Raw genomic sequence first — 18202 nt, forward strand, 5'->3', positions numbered from 1 at the left:
CATGTACATTCTACTTCAAATGACTTTCACCCTCTATTTTATCGAGATTACGATACAAAGTATAGTGAATTCATTCCTCAAGCTAACCGACATCTTTCGTACCGCAGTCGTCCTTCAGTAAGTTACTTCTGGAGTCGCATAGTTCCTGTTTAGAACTTTTATTCAGTCTAGTACCCCTTGACTATCGAGATTACAATGTTGACACATACGCTGTTCAGAGGAGTGCGGCTATGTCTTCCAGTTGCAATGTGTGTTTAAATGAAGTGATCGGATAAGGTGAAAAGTTTGGACCTGAAGCTGTGTCCTAGTCGGCGGTTATACCGGCTATATAGATATAGATACATATACAGATACAGATACAGAACACAACAACCACATGACAGGCACTAAAATGCATAACATCTTCAATATATACAGGAAAACAATCATTCTTTTTAGTGCATTTTAAAAAACAAAGTCCAGGAAAAATATAAACAAAAGCCAAGGATTCAAAATGATAAGTAAGGGTGGAAACAGAAATGAGCTACAACGTAAATATAAGTAATATCCATAATGATAATCATAATAGCAGCATGAATATAACAAAATCAGTATCAACCAATTATGACAGAATTTTGATATCAAACAGAACTAATGTTAACAAAATCAATGGCAAATGAATATGACAAAGTCCATATCAACAAAAATATCAGAACATAAATAACAAAAAGATCATTCTTGCTAACGAATGCGTGTGAGACCAAGTCCTGCTGACTACTGAGAGTTTCCAGTAATACCCAAGAGCCGAACAGCAAGTCAACGAAGGAATATTTCATATAAGCGAGGACATATGCTGGCTCAAGTCACTTCTTGGACCGAATCATGATTAAGGTCTTATGAAATCCTTGTATTTCTATCTTCAGTTCTCATCCACTGGTGTCACTACCCTTTTGGATATCTCAAGACTTCGTAATCATACAAATCATGGAAAACTACTGAAATTACTTACTTGTAGTTTTAATATGGTGTCCACACACGGCAAAGGTCAACAGTCATTGAAGTAAGTGTTCAAAGGTGATATCTTACAGATTTAAACATGCGTCTGTGAAATATACCCTCTTCCTACAACGTTGAGCTATAACTGCGAAATGTATGATTGCAGTAAAAAAAATACAGAAATTTAGGCCATGACTTGTTGACAAGTTATAGTTTGTAGGGTATATACATGGTACGTCAAAGTACATCACAGCACATCAACACTAACAACAAACTAGACAGTATAAAACTGCTTCATGACCTAAATCTTCACAGTGGGCAGGCTGAAGAAGCCATTGTCGCCGACGCCCAGCTTAGAACTGACGACATTTGACTTAAGGGAAGCCGACGCGAATCCGTCGGCAGCAGAGGCTGAGTACGGCGGCGGCTCATCACCAGACGGTCCGCTGCTCGGCTGTCCTCCCGGGCTGCTCGCCGCTGTCGGGACCACGGCAGACTTCGCCGCCACCTTCCCGGCGAGTTTGACTCCGACCACGGCCAGGGCGGCGACACAGACGGTGCCCAAGACGCCGCCAAGGGCGAGGACAACAGGAGATGGTCCGTCATCTGGAGGGATATACAAATAAAACAGTTGATCAGCACCTAAGCGATATATCAGAAAGAACACCTACTGGTCTTATTAATTAAGAGGAAATGATCGAATGATAAGTAATTTTCCCATATAAGGAACTAGAAGACCGAACGTGTATATTTAGGCCACTATGATAGTGGCTTGATACTAATCTTTCTACATGTATATGAATTTGAGTAGCATGACTGACATCCAGCCACAAGGCGTATTACATTAGCCTGGGTGCCATCCTATTTCTACCGGGGCTCGAGGGAAGCGAGTGTAGGAGCCCCGGTAGAAATAGGATGGCACCCAGGCTAGTATCACATAGTAAAGACTCAAAGAATTAAAAAAAAGAACTACAAGGCAATGTCTAAACTTAACATCTTCAGCTGTATTTCTACGTTTACCCCAGACCAAAGATACGATAATATAATATGATGCGACAAAATGGTACGCAAATACAGTCTGCAATGAGAACACAACCAACATGGTTTGGGGGTTATAGGAAAACCGCGAAATTGTAAAAAGCAGCCCATAACATTACCAGAAGAACAGAACGTACCAGAATCATCGTCCCCGCCTTCCTGCACGATCGGTCCGGACGAGATGGTGATTCTTGTGTCCTCGGCAGCCCGCCGGACTCTCCCCGCGGCCTCCTCGGGTTGGGTGGAGGGGAGCCACCGTCGCTCTCTCCCCGCGGGCTCCTCGGGCTGGGTGGAGGGGAGCCACCGCCGACCGCTCTGGGTGGCACAGGTCTGGGGGAGGTATAAAGGGACCATTATTCTCTCGACTTTTTGAAGTTGAGTAAGTGTTTAGTAAAGAAGACCATGCCAACTGGACGGATATTGAGCGTTCACTGAAAGACCGTTTTGAGGGTCCTTCCGTTGACACTCATAAATCGTCAAGGTTTTCCAATCTCTCAAAAACACTTCATTGATCTAAATCAACAATGATTTCTAGTCGCTCAAAGCTCCAAACGGCCTTCCTCCTGTGGAAATGGCGCACTCGATGAATGTCGAACGTTTCAGCACCTGGACAGCTCGGCTCCTTGTCGATCAGTACGATTCGGCACCGTGCCTTTGACTGTTTCTAGACGTTTCGCCTTAAAGGGAACGCCTATGTAATCGTAACTGCACCTTAATTTTAACCCTAACATTAGCCTTGAATATAACCTGAGTTGTCTCAGGCCTGGTGCCGAATCGTCCTGAACGAGTTGGGGCCGACCTACACATGTGCTGAAACCGACACCGAAAGTTGCAAGCAAAACTAGGAGTACTTACCGGCGCGCAGGCTGCCGGGCTGACCTGGTCACACACGCTGATGGTGCAGTGGAGGTACACGCTAAAGGGAAGTGCGGAGTACTTACCGGCGCGCAGGCAGCCGGGCTGACCTGGTCACACACGCTGATGGTGCAGTGGAGGTAGACGCTAAAGGGAAGTGTGGAGTACTTACCGGCGCGCAGGCAGCCGGGCTGACCTGGTCACACACGCTGATGGTGCAGTGGAGGTAGACGCGGGGCTGGCTGGCGAACCGGAACATCTGCACGCGGAACCGGGCCTGCTTGGACAGGGCGTTCTCTATGATGTAGATGGTGCCGTCTTCGGTGTTAGGACACCTGGATGGAATAAAATGATGATAACATTTATTGCACATCCATGCCCTGCCGGACGAAGTGCAGGCATATAGATACAAACGTTAATAATAACTTTATTGCAAATTCCTGCCCGTAGGCTTATTGCAAGTACATGTACATGTAACACGAAGTGGACGGACAGACAATAATGAACAGTATATGTCTACTCTAGTCTTAACTACCGCAACAAGGGAGAAAGGAATGTAATGATAATTAAGTTTAGGGATGATTTAAAGTAAATGATAAATGATGGTAAAGGGATGAAATACCACAACCCAATGATGGAATGAATGCACCTCGGTCATATTTTACGTTTCATTTCTACGTTTTTGTTTTGCATTTACATATTTTGACTGAGAAGGCTGGGGCAATAAAATCCTTTATTGCCTCCTTTTATCGGGTCCTTCTGTCCCAATGGATTGAATACATAATCGACTTATTGCTTATCTCAGGTCAAAACAGGAAGGGCAGAGACAGCAAAGCACTGCGGCATAATTTCCCATAAGTAACCAGTAAGTAAGTTCTTAGTGACAGTGATGCAAACTCTCTTACCCTCAGGTCGTTCTCCACGCATTCTACAGACAAGCAGTCTTCAAAACTGAATTTTGATGCTACTCACCCGTCGGTAGTGATGGGGTACTGGACCGGGTCCTCCGCGTTGCTGGTCGGTGTTGCCCAGCAGTTCCTAAGCCTGAGCACCAGATCGGAGTGACCGACTCCCTGCAGGTTCAGCCCCACGTACAGGTTGTCCTCCAGCGCGATGGACGGGGTGGTGGAGTACGCCGTGCTGAAGGTCGGGCTCTGGAACAGCCCCATGGTCACCTCCAACTCGCCGCTGCCCTCTACGGTGAACGTCTCTGTGCTGTTTCAAACAAAGTCATCTCCTTAACCTTTAGCACACTGAAGGAGCCTTTTGGCACCCCGTTTTCTATTGGTTACAGAGTTAGGCAGCAGGGAGAAGGTTACACATAGCCTTGGTACCAGGATATATATTCCAAGCAGATCCTTGGGGGAAAATCGTGACGGTTTCTGAATGGGCCGAAGATCAAAAAGCACGTCCGCCAAGGGTACAGTCAGAAGCCATCACGATATTGTCCTCAGGATTTGCTCTGAAATTACGTTCAGCGAGTACAGGAGGCGCGATAAGCACGATGGCAGGTTACCTTTAAACTATTCATTCTTTAAATGTATCTCCTAGATGTTTATTTACATTAAATAAGCAACATATTCTGTTCGTTCGGAAAATTGCGACGTCATACCCGCCCTTTGACCAGCAACATGGCAGACGTCCTACGTCATAGCCACGTGACTTCAAACACTTACGTCACGACAGGGTTGATGCCGCTCGTCAGACTGACGCTGAGGTCCACCGGGTAGCGGCACGTGACGTTCACGGCCAGCAGCTTGCCTCGCCAGAACTGCGCGCCAGACGGGATCCGGCTGCTGATGGTGTTGGTGAAGATGATGTGGTCCCCGACTTGCTGCGAAGGTGGAGGTTAATTGTGCCGTAAGTATATACGAGGAAAATAGCCTCATGGTGGCAAATGTCTTAGGTTGGAGGTAGCAGATATAATCTCCTCTAGCAGGACTCGCACAGATATGCACTGCTCCTCTGTAAGAGAGAACCGAATCTGTGGTGCGCCAAACACACACACACACACACACACACACACACACACACACACACACACACACACAGACACACACACACACAGACAAACACAGTCATATACACAAACAAGCAAACACGCACACAAACACAGACACAAACAGATAGACAGGAAGACACAAGCCGAAAATAATACTTCACTCTCTAACGATTAGAAAACGTACTTTTCGCACAGTGTTATTATTTGTTATTACTATGATTTCTTACTTCTTGCTCCGTACCACAAGCCGATAGACTCGGGATGTTAAGAATGTAATAGTTCCCGTCGTCCATTGCGGGGCAGGTGGCCTGTTGGAGATGTAGGTCCCCCGCAGAGGTGATCTGGAATGACGTCAGCGAGCTTTTCTCCATCTTCACGGAGATCGACCCCGAGTTGCAGGTCACTTCTAGGGAAACCTTGGTTCCAACTAGATGATATTATCAAACATAACAAGTCAATCAGAGATGGCAGACTTCACCCCTTACCTTATATTTGCTTTGCTACCCTTCCCAGTCCAACAGACAAAAAACCATCACTGAGAATGTATGCTACTGCTGCAGAGTGAATCAGATAAAGACACACACATATATACATACACACATAAGCACCCATCCATTCAAACATGCCGTTTATATTTGCATATGTGAGTGTGTCTGTGTGCGTGTGTTTGTATTTGTGTGTGTGTGTTCCTAGTGGTGTACCAAGCGACCAAACACAGATATTCAAACGCAATCACAAACACACACACACACACACACACACACACACACACACACGCACACGCACACGCACACGCACACGCACACGCACACACACACACACACACACACACACACACACACATACACACACACACGCGCGCAAAGAAAGAATTGCCGACTCACAAGCATCCAGCCTGCGGTGCAGCTCGTCCCGTACGCCTATGAGACCCACGATGTCGGTGTGCGCGCTGATGGTGTAGCGGTAGGAGCTGTTGGTGGCAATGTTGTTCAGTTCGGTGCTGCTGATGCTGGAGCCCACTCCCACTGAGGCCAGGATCAGCCCGGCGTTCTTCGCGCTCTGGGCGGGACCGGTTACGTAGTCGTCTGTGGAATCAAACAATAAGACAAGAATGTTTCATTAGTCTAAATGCCACTTCGGCCACTTATAGCGGTTAGAAGCAGTACTCCAGTCAGCAGCTCTGACAGACACCGAAACGTCAGCAGGTGAGAGTTAGTTGCGTTAAAAGAATCTCTAACATCCTGTGTACCAGTCACGTCCGATAGTATCCTGTAGTCGTCAACTCCCACGGCTGACCAGCTCCTCTGGTAAAACATTTCTCTATGCGACCAATTGATACTATTTTTCAGCCCGCTACGAGTTGCATGCAGCATATTCTTGTTATTTTTTGTACGTACATTTTATTATGTTCTCTCATAAAGGTAACAACAAGACGGTGATTAAGATCATTCATGACAGAATTGTTCATTTTTCTATTCATCTATCCATGCAGCCATTGGCTGTTTCATTCATTCAATCAATCAACCAATCATTCATCAGTCCATTTATTCATTCATTCATTCATTCGTCTTGTCATCCATTCATAGCTGTTCGTGAGTATGGGTTTGTCACTCACTCGAGGTTTTGTCCGTGATGACCACGAGGACCTTGGGGATGCCGTTCCTCCAGGACAGGTAGTCGGTGACGTATTTAATGGCGCTGCCCGTCTTCGTGTGGGCTCCGTATCGACTCCAGGTCGGTATCCCGTCTATGGCAGAGGTTACCTGTAAAATTAATGTTATCAATCTATAATGATGTATATATACATTATAAAATGATCAGCCACTGTTATTACAGTAAAGGAAACCATCGGAAAACCTGGGAGGTACCAGGTTTCATTGAACTTTCTTCTTTAATGTTTTCAGCAAATATATACTTTTCTTCTATGTGAAAATGAACAAGAAACAATAAACAAAAATAAACAATACCTGCGCGTTGGTAAGGTGAGTCGGCAGATCAAAGTGGCTGTGCATGACTGACGTGTACTCGATGACCGCTACTCGGGCGGCCGTCTGGCTGACGTTGAGCGCGGCGACGACGCTCTTCATGAACGTCTTGACGTCGGCGTTGCTGACGGGCGAGCGAGGACGGGCGATCAGGAAGACCAGGTCCACCGCTTGGGTTGTAAACTCTGTGCAAAAAGTTGTCGGTTATACGAAGATAACAGTCGAAAACGTACGATGTCTAACCCTTATCATAACGCAAGGCTGGTACTATATTTGGTTATAAGTACCAATTGTCTCGTTGCGAGATTCTTATACATCTAAACCATTTGAACACACCTCAAAACCATTTGAACATCTAAGTAGTGAAGATTAGACTCACATGACAATACATAACATAAAACATGTCACTGCTTGACTTATAAACACTGTGAAAAAGTTGTCTGTAATAGGACGATAACAAGAAGAAAAACTTTTGATTTTAAAGCCATCGTAAAGCTAGGAAGACTTTTTTTATTAGTACTAATCATTTTGCGAGATCTTAAACATCAACACTGTTTTTATCACCTGGCTGGTAGACATTCGAAATGCATTATACTGTATAACATAAAACCTGTCATTGTGAACCCAGACTCCTTTCTGTCAATCTTTTCTTTGTTTAGCCACGATATATACTTCAGGTTGTACAAATCTAAGTCCTAGCCAAACATGTAACAGGTTCTTGAGTAGAACAAAAACAGTATCTTAGTGAATTTGTGCACTAACACTTACCCACACACGCTCCGGACCCCGTGTGACGGTACCCCGGCCCACAGGAGCAGTAGTACCCGCCAGCTACGTTGGTGCAGGTGCCGCTACAGCCGCCATTATTGGAACTGCACTCGTTGATGTCTGTAGAGATGTAAATATAGATCATCCATTGTCATCTTATCTACTAGTATACAAACTGATTTCATAGCATGTGGTAAAGACACAATTTAACATGGACAAGCTTATCGGTTAAACGTTATGCTAACAAAGATTACTAAGTATATATTTTTAAAGAATATGTAGTTTGAACATTCTGAAGCATGCGTAGGGTTAACAAAAGTTATATTCCCATTAAACTACTCTTGATATGTAATGAAAACACTGTGTCATTAGTTTGTCGTATTGTCTTGAAGTATGTTATTTCGCAATGTAAATTGTTATCACTATTCTCCCTAACTTTGTTTATATCTTTGTATTGTGTTTTGTTACATCGGTATGTTTTGTTTATGTATGCCTACAGGACATGTTGAAAATCGCCCTTGTGGCGATATGTTGTGCCTGAGAAAATAAAATGTAATAAAAACAAGATGACTGTGCATCCAGTAAAAAAACACTCACCAACACAAGTCCTGGAGCCTGAGAGACGGTACCCAGCCCTACAGGAACAGCGGTAACTCCCGGCACTGTTGGTGCAGACTTGGTTACAGCCGCCATTGCCGCTGCTGCACTCGTTCATGTCTGTAAAGATGTATGTCTTGGTTATTCTAGTCTAGTCTAAACAGATCTACCAATATCTGGGCTAAATAAACATTGTCAAGCAGAAGAAGAAGCAGACGGATTGACAGGTTTGTTCAAGTAGTGGCCGCGATGTTTTAAGGAAGGGAGGGAGAAATGAACACTTGAGGCCACTGCTAGCCCCCCGACCGAAACACCTGCTTGGAGAATAGTGTTCACTTACCCACAAAATTCCTGGAGCCCGACAGGCTATGTCCGGTCCTACACCGGCAGTAGTAGCTCCCACGCGTGTTGTGAGAATAGCGTTTACTTACCCACACAACTCCTGGAGCCTGACAGGCTATATCCGGTCCTACACCGGCAGTAGTAGCTCCCATGCGTGTTGTGAGAATAGCGTTCACTTACCCACACAACTCCTGGAGCCTGACAAGCTGTATCCAGACCTACAGCGGCAGTAGTAGCTTCCATGCGTGTTGTGACAGGTGTGACTACAACCACCGTTGCCGCTGCTGCATTCGTTTCGGTCTGTAGAAAATGACAATAATAAGTTTACTGCAGATTTATGATCGTAGGCTAGTTGCAAGTTGACAACAGTTAATGACGATGCACAAACAGAAGATGAAACATAAGGCATACATTTGATACAAGAGAGAATATCAAACTACATTGCTAGTCTACAATACGCTTCTATGTCTACGATACTAAAATAATGAATACCAACATTACACGTGGTCGAGCATGGACAAGAATGTATTAGACTGTCTTATCATCAAGACGGGTCGAATGAAGTACCAAGAAGATGATTTGGAATAAATATGTGGGAATAGAATGACATCAGCCACTCATTAATACCAACATAATGACCACATTATGGTCAGAGAGAATACAGATAGCTTTAGTTCACCTGCAGTGGCAAAGAAGGTCGATAAGGAGGAAAAAGACCTTTGTTTCCCACTCAGGCCTACACACATTGAAAAAAATCCGTACATAGCTTCTCAAGATATGCTGTAAGCACACAGCGTCCCAATCCTCGAGTTAACAGTTACTGAAGCAAGTTGATAGGTTTGTATGTTGCTTGAGTTACTGTTGTATTGCAGATATCATCGGGGGTAGACGATGAGAGACCAAAATATTAAAGAGGATAAAACATTAAAAAGCCTGTGTCGTGGAATGGGGGGGGGGGTCCGGGACCTGATGAATATTGTGTTATGCCATTGTCAAGGTCAATTTCATGCCCTGTATCTTGTATATGCCTGTCCCTGGTGATGGTCAGAGTCCTTTAGATGGAGTCGTTGAAGAACGTCTAACTGAATGTCTTAACCTTCATCGACGGGACTTCACAACCACACTAACAAAGTCCAGAGACAGTGAGAGCAGATCAGACGGAAAACCATGCAGCCCACGCTTACCACTCTCGCAGCATGTCCCCGTGTATCCCGCCCTGCACACACAGCGGCTGCCGGACACGTAGCCACTGTTGTAGCACCGTCTGTTACAGTTCTGGGTCTGCCTGCTCGGTCCACTACAGCCACTGCCGCCGCACTGAGCGCCGGCAGCAACGTATCTGGTGTTACATTGGAAAAAGACAAGCCATTACCACAATGACACAGCGGGATAACCACTTACTACCACAATGATACCCTTGCCCACATATAATAATGAACAAGCCGCTAGGGGACCCAAACCTACATCACTTACTCTCTGGCCCAAGAGCTATCTACCACTCAAAAGTCACCATGGTATCTCTTTAATACGAGATATCAAAACAAGAAGTTCTGCTGCAGTACCGTAACAAGATGCTAGGGGCCCGAAATCTAATTATTTTCAGGTCTCATCAAGACCTACCTACATATCAAATATCAATACAATTCATTCAGCCCTTCTCGAGTCATACTGGTCTTCTACACACATACAAACATACATACATACATACATACATACATAAATACATACATACATACATACATACATACATACAAACGGTACCGAAAACACGTCTTGGTGAAAGTAATGAATGAATGAATGAATGAATGAATGAATGAATGAATGAATGAATGAATGAATGAACGAACGAACGAACGAACGAACGAACGAACGAACGAACGAACGAACGAACGAATGAATGAATGAATGAATGAATGAATGAATGAATGAATGAAGACTTTTGTTGTACATAAGTCGACGAGAATGCCTCGTGGCAGGGTGATGGCTTAACCTATGAACACTTGAAGTATGCTGGTGAAGTACTGTGGGCTAGACTAACGTACCTCTTTAACGCAATAAGGGAATCAGAGCACATACCAGAGGCCTTCAAAAAGGGCCTCAAAGTTCCCTTACTGAAGCAGAACAAAACCAACAAAGCGGACTTGGACTCGCACCGCGGTATCACCCTACTACCAGTCATATCTAAAGTCTGGGAATCACTACTCTTCAACAGACTGAAACCATGGCTTAAGTCGAGGGGGCTTCCTCATGAGCTACAGAGTGGAGGACAGCTAGGATGTAGCAACTTAACAACAGCCTACATGGTCCAAGAGATAGTAAACCACTATCAAGAGAGAAGTAGCACGGTCTACGGGTGCTTCTTAGACACCAAAAAAGCATACGACACAGTGTGGATAGATGGCATGTTGTACAAGATCTACAAGGCAGGTATCGACAGCAAACTCTGGCGTCTTCTCAGACACATGCATTTAGGCAGTAAGTTCTCCGTGCTGCTGGATGGGAGAGAGTCCAGGGAGTTTGAGACTACAAGGGGCGTAAACCAGGGTGGCATCCTGTCATTAACTTGTTTCCTGTTAGCCAACAATGACATCCATGATGTGTTGCAAGTACAAGGAAGTGGTGTGTCCATAGGAGGGATGTACTGTGGTTCCCCAGCCCTTGCAGACGACATATGCCTATTGGCAGGAACAAGGAGAGGTTTACAAGGCATGATTGATACAATAGCTGACTATGGAAGAAGATGGAGATTTCAATTCGCTCCCAACAAAAGCCAATGCATCGTGTTCACACAAGGGAACCACAGGATGCATAGAATCAACACAGATCCTGAATGGGTGATGGGTGCATCAGAAATCCCAGAAGCACGCACGGTAACACACGTGGGAATACAACATTCGTCCAACACAACTTCAGCGGCAGCCATAGAGAGTGCCTGTAGAAAGGGGAAAGGGCGTATCAGTGCCATCTTGTCTACCGGTCTAGAAGGACACACCCCCAACCCACTGGTCACAAAAATACTTTACCACACAATCGTCATACCCAGTATGTTGCACGATTGCGAATTATGGTACCCTACCCAGACAGACCTGATGAAGTTGGAGAGAGTTCACAGAGGAGGGGTGAAGCGTATGCAGAATATGCACCCACAGACAGGAACTAGAGAGAGCCTTGGTGCCCTGGGGATGCATACTCTGAAAGCCATCATGGACAAACACAAGCTGTGTTTCTTCGGTAGGCTTGCCAATCTCCCCTGTACTGCACTAGCCAAGAAAGTCTTCCTCTTCAGATTGTATTCGCACATACTGGCAAGGCCATGTCGCACAACAAGAGGTTTCATTAGCGACAGCTTCAGAGCAGCCGAAGATTACGGCCTAACAGAGTACCTAGAAAGATACTGGCAAACGGTAGAGTTCCCGACAAAAATGGAGTGGAAGCAAATAGTGAAGAGGGCAGTGAGTGCCAAGGAAGAGAGTGAATGGGTCTCATTACACAGTCACCAACCTAGATCCTTCAGAGTACACAGTACGAGCTCAGAACCCCACAAGCTGTGGTCACTTGCAAGGAAACATCCAAAGCACCAAAAGACTCTACAGAAACTAGTACATCTGAGTACAGCCCCGGTGAAACACAGCCCTAAGCAATGCCCTACATGTGACGCAACAACAACAGATATAGTCGGACACTTGGTCTCTAGCTGTGTCACCTTTAACAACCTCAGAGACAGTTTAGCAGATGCAGCAACAGACAAGCTGGGCATCAGGGTGATGGCGTCCGTTCACCAACAGCCAGACGAAAGGTTTACGGAAATAATGCTGGGAGCAGATATTGTAGAAGATGAGATTGACCCTGTCATTTGGGAGGACTACATGATAACTGTAGCTGGACTGCTGTATCCCCTAGCAACTTTAGCACTAAAGCATGTGGACTTTAGGAGATAAGGAAAGACCAACAAGCCAAAACGAAGGACAGTTCGCTCCGTACCGACTCTACTTCTAAAATACCAGTGTAGCAGCAGGAGTGTTCCAACATACAAGATGAAAGGGACATTGATGACTCATGGACACTTTTAAGTCTCAGTACAATGTATACAGGACTCTGATGATCCCTGTAAGAATATAAGGATTCAGTGCTAATGCGCACAACCGAAAATTTCCAATGATGAGTGATTCACTGAAATAACCAGTACCGAACTGACCGAAATCGTTTGTAACGATTAATGCTATCAAATGTTTTATTGAATCTTGTGTATATATGCAGAAAGTTATTATTTTATATTGTAACACCTGATAATGACTGTATATTCATGTATTTTATTAATGTGGCTCTCCTAACATGGAGGAATAAAGAAAGGAAAGGAAAGAGGAATGAATGAATGAATGAATGAACGAACGAACGAACGAACGAACGAACGAACGAACGAACGAATGAATGAATGAATGAATGAATGAATGAATGAAGACTTTTGTTGTACATAAGTCGACGAGAATGCCTCGTGGGAGGCGTGAAATGCACCTTTACGGTCTTACGTATACGTACCTTGTTCTGGACTGCGTCCCGTACGCTCCGCACGATCTAGAACAGCTAGACCAGCCGGACCAGCCGCTCCACTGGCAATGACGGAGGGGGCATCGCCTGCGTCGGCGGCGTCGCCATGAGTTCGTCCCGTCAGGCCACAGCATCAGAACGAGTACCAACACAACTAGGATGGTCCTGGGCAGCATTGTAGTGACTGCGTACCTGAGTGGAGTAACGAAAGCATTTGTCTCTCAAAGTAGGAAATCTCATGGCTACAGGAGCGAGGTGGTCTTGTGTTAGGGTCTTAGACTTGGGACTTGGAGTCTACTGTTTCTGTGTTCGGATCCCTAGCAGACCCCAATGCTGTGCCCATGTGCACAACCTATTACCCCAATCAACGCAGGAGAAAATGAGTGCCTACCTTTAAGTTAGGGGCGTCCTCTTAATTTAACGTTAAGGGGACCTTCTGTATCTTTGAATAACTTTTATGTCATTTCAGATAAAGCAATCTGTTTTAGAGACATTAAGATGGTGAATGGCATGTTACTACACTTGATTATTATGTGGACTCAAAGTAGAATACTGGTTGTTCTTTATGTGACACTTATGGAGATCAAAATGAAATAAACAAGCAACAAACTTTAGGTAAAGATCTTTAGAGCTATGAGCCATATTTGCTAGAACTTAGGCTGCGACCGCTGAGCAACCAAAGACTTTACTTATCTTATAAATAAGAGTTCTATGGGTTTTGTTGCCTTTTAATCATAATCATACTCTTATATCTAACATTATATTGCAATTATGAAATCAAGGGTCACACAACTCCAGTTTGGTCGCTGTACGGTCGCTCAGCTATCGCCGTCTAGCAGAAAGGGGGCATTGATAGCGTTTCAACACTGCTGTTTACAATTACTGTTATTCTGCCTGTCAAACTGCGTAGCCATTCTGTATCAGGGATACGTTGTCTTGTTCTCTATGGTTTGTTGTGAATAAACAATCCATCAGGAAACTTTATCTCCATGGTAACAGCTTTAACGTCACCCTTTTTCGTCGAAAGGACATTTTTCCAGGTAACAGCCACGGAATTTCTTATAACACCGTCTGAAGTGGTCGGATCGATTGCATGTGCTCACTGAAGCGTTGCTACAGTCTCAATGCCCACCGTAACCTTATTCTCCCGACAATAAGGTCTATTACTTGGTGTTTGTTGTTTTAAGAAAGGCTGACGTTTTGACAACAGTGACCGTTACGCGACCATGTCAATAAAACACGTCACCCTTCTGTGGCCAATACCACGCTCCAGTGGTTGTAGGTGAACAACATGTTTTTCGCAGTACTCATCTTGTTTGGCATAGCCTTCTGTACGTGCAGACCTTTTTAGAGGGGGGCGTTGATTTGCGATGCTCAGCATGTGGAAGGTGTGCATAGGAGACAGGTTTTCCTTGCGTGAACACTGCACGAAATGGCCTCAGATCCCGGCGGATTCGTACAGGGATTTTTCTGTATTTTAGGCGGATACTGACGGATACAGGCGGATCCAACGTAACTAACGGATCCGACTAAATCCGCACGGGCTTTGGAATATTTTCGGAGGAATTCCTGTACGTATCCGCCGGGATCCGAGGCCATGATATCATGATATGTATATGCCGACCAGAGCTCTAGCGGTCCACGTCACGGTTTTTCAAAAGGTAGTTCATGTGGTAAGCAATCTTGATTTGTCACTTAAGCACTCTGCTTTTAAGTGGCAAACCTTACTCTAGTCTTGGCAAAGAATTTCAAGCGTGGTGATATTTGTGGTTCTTGGCGACCACCATCCAGTCGACAAAAGATTAAAAGCCGTAAGCGAACTTTCCGAAAACTATCTTAGTCTATCATTTTCCCTTCTTTACCATACCAAACGCATATCCTGGAGATTAGAAAGATCGCAGATTAAGGCGAGCTGCTAAAGGGGAGAAATGTTTGCCTGATGTTCGACACTTTTCGTCCAAGTTTAGAAAAGAAAATTATCATCAAATTCATTTATTTGCATCAGGCGCATGGTCCATATCCAACAGACACCGATGCAGAAATCCATAAAACATACATAAACAATATACCAGTAAAACTCCTACCTATATTCTACCAATAACTAAGACATACCAGATAAAATGTTGAAAAGTTGACGTAATGCCGCCAGAAAGTGCTATAGTAGTATGCATCGCAATGAACAAGTAAACTGGTGATATGACTGTCAGGCGACAGAAGGGCAAAAAACAAAAAAAGTTTGCCACGTTTAGTGTCGAAAGTGCATATTAAGCACTTACCGCTGTTGGCAAAGCGGCAACTTAGTTTAAATACAGAGTTATCTATGAAGCGGCAGATCTATCTCATAATTCAGATGAAAATCCTTAACAACTAGCCACACAGAAACAAGCGGACTGAGAACATTGATTTTCAGAAGATATTAAAAGTTACTCACCCCTCTTAAAAACACCCGTCTGTGTTGTTCTTCGTACAGCACGCCTGGTCGAGTTGCGCACGGCTGGAAAATATAAAATGGTCTGTACAGCTGCAGTAGCCAAGTCCCCGTTTTATACTGTTTGGTCTTCATTCTATCAACATGTTTTTTTCCTGTTTCTCGGTAAAAGGAAGTATTTTCCTTCCCACTTCCAGTAAATTTTCATGACACCTGAGAGCACCTAAAAACCTCAAGACCTTTGAAATATTGTTTATTGCATTCTCTGGGCGTAAACGATACACTTGACACGAGGATGTACGACATAGGAGCGGTCGTGTTCAAAAAGGTGTTGACAAGTTACGGCCTGTTTTTATCGTGCGACTTTACCAGGAACCGGGCATGATCACGTGATTATACGTCACGTTACCTTGACCCTTAGTCAGGCTACTATACTGGCATCGGGTGACGCAGGCTTGTTTTTCTTAAGTGGCGGGGAGCTATTACGGTGATTTAAGATTTAGGTGTGTTGTTACCTTAAAAAATGGAGGTGTTTTTCGTGTCACTGTCCGTCTGTGTGCCTGCCTGTCTGTGTCTGTCTGTTTGTGTTCCTGCAGATTTGTGCCCTGGCTTTACAAAGACCTGGCGATGTTTCCTTGACTAAGGAAGTTCCGGCCTTAAGTGACCTACTATTGTTAACCATAGTGACTTTTTTTATTCCGTTACTCTCTTTTGAAATACAAGCAAACAGTCAAGTAATTTCTGATGAAACCGTTGGACCCTAAGTGATCCATTGAATCTATTACCTGGCGCCTTGCTTTAGTCTCTATACCCACTGTATATTTAACCCAGCACGTCGGCAGAACGTAATGCGTATACGGCAATTAAACCTATCATATCTGCCGAGGCTCTTTCGTTCTCTTTGGTCATTGTTGCAGCAGAGTAACAGCCGTTGCATAAGAAATGTCTTTGGACACAACTAAATGAACCTATATACGAGATATTTGCCTTAAATACGCGAACATGACCTTAAACGCGTACGTTCTGCCGACGTGCTCTGTAACCCCATCCCCCCTGCTATCGGGAGATAAGGTTTCCATGTTGTTTGTGGTTGAACGTAAGGAAAACTGTTTTCAAAACAATGTTCGTTCCGAGTTAATGCCAATAAAAGGCGTCACCCTTCGGTCACCTCTGGTGTTTCCTATTGCACTTCTCGGAAGTAACATCGGGGTGGCCTTTCTAGTTAAAGTTAAAGTGACCCGGGCGTCTTGAAGGTGGCGCCCGTCTCCATTTCTATAGCCCTTGGGCCACACACATGTGTGCAAGTCACTACAGCAGGGGGCTGGTCCGCTGGTAGTGATGTGTGTGTTTAACTTCCATACTCTTTCCCAAATGCTGAGTGCTAAGCAGAGAAAGCAGCATGTACCATTTATAAAATCTTTAGTATGACCCGGCCAGGGTTCGAACTCACGACCTACCGTGTGCAAGGCGAGCACTCTACCAACTAGGCCACTGCACCGATAGGATGGCCTTTCTAGTGCTTGTTACAAATTAATGATGTCATCCGTACTACTTAGCCTTAAATACGCGAACACGACCTTAAACGCTTACGTTCTGCCGACGTGCTCCGTAACCCAATCCTCCCGGCCGTCAGGGTCTAAGGTGACATGTTTCTTTGTGGTGGAATGTAATGAAAACTGTTTTCAAAACAGTGACCGTTACGTGTCAATCAATGAAAGACATCACCCATTGATCACCTCAAGGTGTTTCCTGTTGCATTTCTCGGAAATAACTCAGGGAGGTCTTTCTAGTGCTTGTATATATGATATTGAAGACTGGCGAGGATAGCATGCCTTCTTATCAGACATATCTAACCGCCACCTAGTAATAAGCAAGTACTAATGTAAGATCAGGCACATTGATTGACAGAAGTAAAGAGTCACAGCTCCCCCCATGAAGAGGTCTTTACTGCATCGTTAGCTCGATGCAAACGAGCATTGGAACATCAGAGCACAACACTAGTACTAGTACTGCTAAATTTGATTATTAAAATCAAGAGCTGGTGATGTTTCCGTGACCAATAAGTCCTGGCTTTTGTGGACTTCTTGTAAGTTACCTAGAACTGCTGTCACCACCTCTCCATACTTAAAGCACTTGACTTTTGAATGAAATCGTTAAAACATCTTACTCGAAACATAAACTGCTTCCATTGGGAAGATTTTTATCATCAATACCAAAACTAAGATAAAGTTACATGATCACACAAATTGTCATTTTGTTACAGTAGACCGTTATATGATTTCGGTGTCGCATTAAAAAGAAAATGATTAAACGAATGACAAATGTATGTGCTCAACCATAGTTAATAAACAGCAAGCTCTAGTGTTAGCGTAACATTCACGAAAGCCTAAAAAGCCTATCCCGTTATGTATACTCACTGTATCTTGAGGAAGCGTTCTCTTTAATGTATCAACTTAGCAACTCTGTATAAATGTATGTAGTATTACACACATTACTATTATTATATCCACTTTATTGCGAGGACAATCTTCAGTTCCTGAATAAAGCATACACAGCTGTGTTAATAGCATAATCAGAGCCATTTTACATCACAAGTCTAAATTCTAGTCTAATGTTCACTACGTTCAGATGGGGCCAGAGGTCCCGGATGTGTAACTCCTATCAGAC

General features: G+C 44.3%; 1 protein-coding gene across 1 annotated transcript; it reads right to left on the reverse strand.

Moving 5' to 3' along the window:
- Positions 1-2280: 2280 nt before the first annotated feature.
- Positions 2281-10741, reverse strand: LOC136426528 (uromodulin-like; the record flags this gene model as incomplete). The annotated part of the gene is made up of 13 exons (XM_066415196.1): positions 10695-10741; positions 9691-9901; positions 8652-8862; positions 7624-7743; positions 6838-7040; positions 6486-6633; positions 5755-5955; positions 5098-5297; positions 4545-4702; positions 3841-4083; positions 3065-3203; positions 2869-2892; positions 2281-2343 (listed from the first exon to the last, which is right to left on the reverse strand). Coding segments are annotated over exons 1-13 (1968 nt in total), but the record flags the coding sequence as incomplete, so codon positions are not given.
- Between the last annotated feature and the right edge of the window lie 7461 nt (positions 10742-18202).

The sequence above is a fragment of the Branchiostoma lanceolatum genome, chromosome 1 (assembly GCF_035083965.1).
Source record: "Branchiostoma lanceolatum isolate klBraLanc5 chromosome 1, klBraLanc5.hap2, whole genome shotgun sequence".
Lineage (NCBI taxonomy): Eukaryota > Metazoa > Chordata > Leptocardii > Amphioxiformes > Branchiostomatidae > Branchiostoma > Branchiostoma lanceolatum.